Here is a 6,997-nt window from a genome sequence, read left to right as displayed (position 1 = left end):
CAACACAGCTTTGTCTATTCTTGATGAATTCTGTCTGAACTCATTCACATAAAAAAAAAAGAAAAAAAAGAAATTGTTTAGCACTCTTAAATCGGTTCTTTAAAGGGAAACGGAGTCCCTCACACAAAATATATCCTCTTCCAGCTCTGGGAGGAGGCACAAAAACCTGCACTGGTACAATTACATATTATATAAATGCAGCATTAAACAGCAGACTGTCCACATTACACTTATACAGATGCATGGCAAAAGCTGCAGAAGATGCTTTTACACTGAAGCTAAGGACTGGAAGGCTGCACAACAAAATTAATGGAAAGTTAATCGTTATGGTGTTAGCAGACACTTAATAGCTGCAGATCACCATGAGTACATGCTCCATAATTTCCACTTTTTAAATATGGAAAATATGTTTTGAGGCAATTTAGAGCAGCGACAGCAGGAAAAGGGACTGAAAACTGGCACGGTACTAAAAGGAAGGTTATGCTTTCTGGGTTCACAGAGCATCGCGAGTAACAACAAAATAATAATAATTTGTTTAAAAAACACACACACACACACTCACACACACAATGCTTTAAGAATAACTACTGCTGTGTCTTGCTTGTGCAGGCAAATACTGCAACTTTTAATTGAGTTATATTCATGAACTTTCCTGGAAAGAAAATCTGTGTCCAAGGTAAGTTTCTGCTAAACTCAAAAAGCTGGAGTCAAGGCGAACCAAAGGGATTGCAATCACCATGCTAGTGGCAGCCGATGAGTCAAAGATAGAGTCCAACATCAGAGTCGTGAAAAACTGGAACTGGCAGCACAGACAAAGTGATGCATTGTGAGTTATAGTCAAATCTAGAGAATAAAATATTTTTTTTGCCTTCTTGATGCACAGATGAGTGGTTCAAACGATTCGCCTTCGTTTTTACATATAACTATGACTGATGTGAGTGTGGCTCCTCAGATCTTCCAGAGGTTCTTGGTAACTTGGATCAAACATGATAAGAGAATCAAGAAATGATTTTAAATATAAAGGCAACAGAAATGTTTTTTGTATAAAATCTGCAAAGAACTTCCACAGCAGGATGACACCACCAGTGCCAATGTTTTTTTTTTTGTTTGTTCTTTCTCAGACCATTATTGCCATTTTGAAGTTACTGTTCATCATGTGCATCATATATATGCAACCGCCTCAAGCTGGCTTTTTCTCTACTCAAGAAAGCTCTTTTCCCTCTGGAAAAGTTTGCAGTTTTGCTTTAAAATTTTAAAAATTAACTGGGAATCCTTCATTCCCAGGATTCACAGTTACAGTCACACCAATTCAACATAACATATTTATAAATCTTAAGTCGTCCTTTCACTAAGGGGACGAGCATGTTTTTGGAAATGGAGACAATGATTTATTAGGAATGAAGGCAAGAATGAAGTGGCTATTTGGATTCTAGAGCACAAACTCCAGTCCTGGATGGCCACTGCCCTGCAACTTTTAAATGTGCCTGTGCTGCACCACACCTAAATAGAATAATTAGGTCATTAGCAAGGCTGGGAGAACTGATCTACACAAGGAGGAGGTAATTAAGCCATTTCATTCCAGTGTTTTGTACCTGTGGCACATCTAAAAACTGCAGGACACCGGCCCTTGAGGACTGGAGTTTGACACCCCTGATCTAGAGTGAGAATTTAAAAAATGGGTTTGAATACCTTTAAAGTTATACAGTCAAGTTAGATCTGAACCAAAAAGAAAACATAGATCTGTTCTCAGTTATTCCTCCTTTGCTAAAAATGCTGCTTCCATGATATGACCAAGTGAAGTCGTACAAATTGATACAAGCTGAACTTGCTTTGTGAAACAAGTCATGGTTCTTTCTCTATATTTGTGTCACTGATGCCAGAGGCCTGCTGGTTTACCTCTTCCAACCAAACTCAGTCTCAGTCTGTGGTCATCCACTATTGTCCCTGTGTCCATCACCCTTCCAGCAGTGTCTCGTACAGCGAGAGTTAGAAGTGACTTGCGTGTATCCGGCGCTCCAGTTTCCTCAGTTCTGCATCAGGTACTGGTGGAAGTAGACGCCAAACAGAGAGCTGATCACTTGGCAGGCGGCGACCCACCAAGTGAGGAAGGCGAAGAGACCGCGGAGGAAGAGAGGAGTGAGGACGGAGCGCAGCGCGGCGAACGTCTCTGACAGGCGTGCCACCGTGGCCTGGATGTCCTCCTCCATGTCTTCCATCCCGTCCTCGTCCTCGTCGAGTCCGCCAGACGGCACGGGTGCTGCTGTGGGGAGCACCAGCGCTGGCGTCACACCCGGTGTCTCCTCGACATTGAAACCCCAGGAGAAGTTCCCTAAAAAAGCATAAAGTCATGACACTTCGCATTCAAGGTTTCCTGATCAGGGTTTCTCCAGAAAATTTACTTTCCCAGTACTTCACTCACCCAGCACCTTGAGTGCCAACGTGGAGAAGAGGATGAGCAGAATAGGTACCAAATACTGAAGTGTAACCACCGTTAGGTAGCAAAACACACGCGTGACCTGACAGAAAGTGGAATAAGTTAAAAGGTTTCTCCGTGACAGCGATTAAAATCGTTCTCATTTTTATGCCAAAAATTCTCTTGTCACAAAAAAAGTGTGTCTGACCTTCCGCTGGATATCGATGGCAGCGATTCGTCCCGCCTCCTTCTTCATCTGCTCCACCCACTTCTGAGCCAGGTTAAGGTAGGCCTGCAGGTGGTACCGGGTCAGCGCCAGACGCAGCGCGCACAGGGCCACGATGATCCACAGGCGCATGCTGTCGAATGCTGCGCTGCTCACCCTGCCGAAGACAAACCGCGAGGTTTCTTCCTGCCGACAACTTCCCAGCTTAATTTATACTGAGGTTAAACAGTTAGTGGAGTAAAAAAAAAGTTAAAAAGTACACTTACAGGGTGACAGAAGTCTTTCCCATGGGCGCGTTGGCCAAAAAGTCTCTAGCAATGGGTTTTACCCACAAAACCAACACGACGACGGGAGATAAGAAACTCATGTGCAGCAGAATCCTGTAGAGCAATCAGAGAGATGCAAACACAATGGTAAATGTCTTGGAAAAAGATGGGACTACAGTTTTATTTTTTTTTCTCCCTCCCTCTAAAAGTTCTTACTGAATGAGAGGGCGGTCAGAGTTCATCTGTACAGCATCTAGATGAGTCTGAGCCAGCCTGAGTCCAGGGAAGGCCAGCAGGGACCCGATGTAAGCGCAGACAGCAGCGAGGCCCAGCTTCACACTCAGCTTCGTCACCGGGATCCTGTTGTCAAAACAGCCGCAAAACTCAGCATGACGGCGTCTCCCGACGCGAGCGCGCCTTGCTGAGTCCACGTCTCTACTTACGACCAATCAGCATAACCCTGATGCTTAGCGAACGTCTCCAAGTTGTCGAACAGGCTGGAAAAGCCGGGCTCCAGGCCGAACTCCAGGTATTCCTCTCGGACCACCAGAACCAGCATGGCCACCAGCAGAGACAGGAAGCCGAAGGCGAGGCACACGGAGCGCTCGCCGCCCTCCTCCGAGCGAAAGTAGTGACTCATCAGAGTGTGAAGGGCCTTTCTGAAAAACGACGGGCTAAGGAGGAGCGACCGGTAGCAGGCTGAGAGCCAATGGGAAGCAAAAGACGACACAAACACAACTTCATACGTGGAATAAAGAGCAGGTTAAAGGATTCCTGAATATATTGTATTTTAAAGTTACATTATTCGACCTTCTGAAGTTCTCAACCATTTTTGTCCAATTCTAAATTTCTTGCAGATATATATATATTTTTTTTTACAATATTTTTGGTTTAAATATAAAAAACCCACAAAGACTATTAAGAAAGAGAGAGGAAAAAATACTCTGTCAAAAATAAAAAGAAACGGAGTAAAGGAGACGGGATCTCCTAGACCTTTAGCTCTGATAACACCATGTGTTTACTGTCCCATTTTTTTCAATAAGCCTCTGCAGGATCTTGTATTCATAATGGTAGAGTTTGAAAATTACACAAAGCCCACATCCCAGACATCCTCAATTGGGTTAAGGTCCGAACTTTGTGGTGTAGTTTCTGCAAAATTTTCAGACGTTTTCTCTGCTTGATTCAATCTTTCTTAAACATACCAGCATCTTTTCCACGACCACAGGGTGTGTCTATGACTATTCAAGAAATGTGAAGCTACTTATTGCATCAGTTGGAGTTAAATCCATCTGACCATTTTATTCAGGCCTGTAACGATCGACAACTGATTGAGTGAATGGATGGAAAACAAAACAGATGTCATATGGACTAATTGAAAGAAGTGTAGATACTGGACAGAAGGACGGACAGAGACTTAAAACAGAAGTTATTTTCTAATGCATCTTCTTTGCTCCGTCTCATATTTTGATATAAATGTATTCCAGTGACACAAATGTGACGAGAGCATTTGTTGCCTCTGCTATCCCAACACTGTTAAAATGCTGCTGTAGCTTTAAGACAAAATCAGAAGGATACAGTCCAAACACAACCGTTAGGACACACCAGAAGGCTCCGATGTTGACCTCTTTACTGGCGTCCGCCACACTATAATAACACTCAGTAAACAGGAAGACGCCCATGGCATAGACAGCAAAATCCACAAGCCACTGGTACTCCAGGAAAAAACGCAGGACTGCAAACAGAAATAGTAAAACAAAAAGGCTCTGATTATGCCATAGAATCTCTCAGTTTGCAGATTAGTAACAGAGTTTAGACTAATAATATTTGCAATGCACATAGAGGAGTGCCTTGTTTTACCAAGAGCATCCATCACGTTGACCGGCGCTTTCTCCAGGTGAAGGTCAATGTCTTTGGGCACCGTGAGAGGCTTGTTCTCTCCATTCTGTCTCCTTAGGGGGAAAAAAACAACACAGAGGGCAAATTTGGAGCAAACTCTCACGATAACTATAAGCTGAGTTTATTGATTAAAAAAAAAACCACTCACCTGTCTCTTCTGTTCTGTTTGGGCATCTGTTTTCCTGCCAAGGCGAACAACTCTCCCTCTGACGGGTGTTTGAATCGGAACAAACTGGGAGAAAACACGCGTGTTAGCACAGTCTATACTACATGTATGACACACAAACTGATACTTGAGTGTGACATTACCTGCCATTGCAGACGAGCCACCGTGCAAATGAGCAGTGTGGGGCCATCCTCTGCATGACGCTGGCGGCCAGCAAGCTGACCACCAGTTGAATCCCTATTAGTGCCTGGCAGAGGAATGAAGTACATTTTTAACAACTGTAGTTAGGTATGTTTGCAGCTTAATTTTATTTATTTTTTGTTTGTTTGTTTTGCTCGAATGGTTTAATTTGTGACTGCACAATTTCAGTTACTAAACATAAATGAGCCCCCCAAAAAAAGTGTCCAGAAAACAAGTGATACTCCGACTTTGTTGTGAAGAAAAACGCTTGCAAAGAGTGAAACCGTTCGATGAAAAAGTAATAAATTAAACTACATATGTTAGCTGAAAAGCCCCAGGAAGAATGAATGAAACTCAGCAGATGTCTGTCCGGCTAAATTTAGCCAAAACTCCAGCACCTGTCAGCCCGCTGCAAGTAGCATTTAGCATTAGCTAAATGCTCGCTAGAAGTCCATAGAGCGAGTCTGTTAGCCAGACAAATACAGACTGTTGAGTTAATATGTAAATATTTACCATAATCTCTGTCAAATGTGGATGTAAACACCAGAGTAGCACCCGGAGCTTCTGTACCAGGACACTCTATGGGAGCTGAACCGACCTACATGTGAAACTACTGAATGCCCCGGATGTAGAATCGGGTTCCGAGTTAGCTTCAGGTACTTCAGTAAAGTTAGGTAAATTATAATGATCAAATCAAGAAGAAACACGAAAATCGTCAGTTTCAAGTTTGTTTGTTTTTTTTTTGTTTGTTTGTTTGTTGTTTTTTTAACATATTTTTGAAGCTGCTTCCATATGCTGTTCTGCTAATAAGTTATTTTTCACTATTACGTCAACATTTTCTAAATTAATTATGAATTTTTAATATGTCAGTTGATGTTTCTGTTTGGGGTTTCAGAATTTAGTCAAACTTTAAATTATATTCTCCGTGCTACTAACATTTGAGGTTTTACAAAAATAATAGTAATGCATCGGAAATATAAACATCCGATGCAAAAGGAAAATTTTCCGATTTTCTTGAAGGCACCAGAGGAATAGGTTAAACCGTGCTTTTTTGTCGCCTCTCAGTGTTCCAAAAATATGAGTATTATATATATATATATATATATATATATATATATATATATATATATATATATATATATAATGCAACAAGACGTTGCACTAAGAAAAGGTTTTAAAATGATAAAACTTTCATATAAAGAAAATGAAATATTTTCTTAAAATATAAATTTAGCTAAATAATGTTGTAAGAATAAATCACAAAAAAATTTTTTATGTTTGAATAATAATATAAAGAACAATATTCTTTGAAGAATTTTCAACAGCTTGTGAAGATTTAGTTAATAATTGCTGCACTTCTCTCTTTACACATTGACCACCATACGTAAAAACTGTGGAAAGCTTGGAGAAAACCAACACAAACAAGGAAAACCTCTTAGCAGTTTTAATTTACCATCATGCTTCAACTCATCAAATCTTTTCCAAATGTAAAGTTTGATCCTCTTGTTGTTCCTCAGCATACCCCTGAATGCATCTTCGTGATCTTCCTAATGATAATCCCCAGGTCTCATGCTTCACCATCATGCATCTTAACATTTCACTGCATGAAAACAAACAATATGCAAATGGTGAAGCTTAAGGTCTCAGATATGCTCCTCTTCCTCTCTTCTTTGGCACTAAAACACTGCTCAACAGGGATAATTGTGTGATGTAATTGTGCACTAGAGCATTCTTTTCCACTTTAAAGGATAAAACTCTGAAAAGCTTCATCGTGGTGCACATTATACACCAAGGTAATGTCTTTGTTGCCTCTTAATCTGCCCACATGTTTTTCTGCACCCTAAAATCCA

The 6,997-nt window shown here is 41.1% G+C and overlaps 1 protein-coding gene across 1 annotated transcript; it reads right to left on the bottom strand.

The window, feature by feature from the left end:
• Nucleotides 1–1,678: 1,678 nt before the first annotated feature.
• tmem161a (transmembrane protein 161A) lies at nt 1,679–5,778 on the bottom strand. The gene is made up of 11 exons (XM_028028731.1): nt 5,661–5,778; nt 5,111–5,214; nt 4,950–5,033; nt 4,763–4,854; nt 4,481–4,637; nt 3,349–3,564; nt 3,122–3,265; nt 2,906–3,019; nt 2,622–2,796; nt 2,420–2,516; nt 1,679–2,329 (listed from the first exon to the last, which is right to left on the bottom strand). Exons 1-11 carry the CDS (start codon nt 5,661–5,663, stop codon nt 2,025–2,027), a joined length of 1,491 nt encoding a protein of 496 aa, XP_027884532.1. The 5' UTR covers nt 5,664–5,778; the 3' UTR covers nt 1,679–2,024.
• Nucleotides 5,779–6,997: the final 1,219 nt, after the last annotated feature.

Source organism: Xiphophorus couchianus, chromosome 9, assembly GCF_001444195.1.
Source record: "Xiphophorus couchianus chromosome 9, X_couchianus-1.0, whole genome shotgun sequence".
Lineage (NCBI taxonomy): Eukaryota > Metazoa > Chordata > Actinopteri > Cyprinodontiformes > Poeciliidae > Xiphophorus > Xiphophorus couchianus.
This window is presented reverse-complemented; position numbering and strand designations above follow the sequence as displayed.

What these genes read in the sequence shown, in the direction of transcription:
- tmem161a (XM_028028731.1), bottom strand. An exon ending in TGGCTCGTCTGCAATGGCAG is followed by an intron (nt 5,034 to 5,110) that starts GTAATGTCACAC and finishes GTTTTCTCCCAG; the next exon opens with TTTGTTCCGATTCAAACACC. An exon ending in AAACAGAACAGAAGAGACAG is followed by an intron (nt 4,855 to 4,949) that starts GTGAGTGGTTTT and finishes TTTCCCCCTAAG; the next exon opens with GAGACAGAATGGAGAGAACA.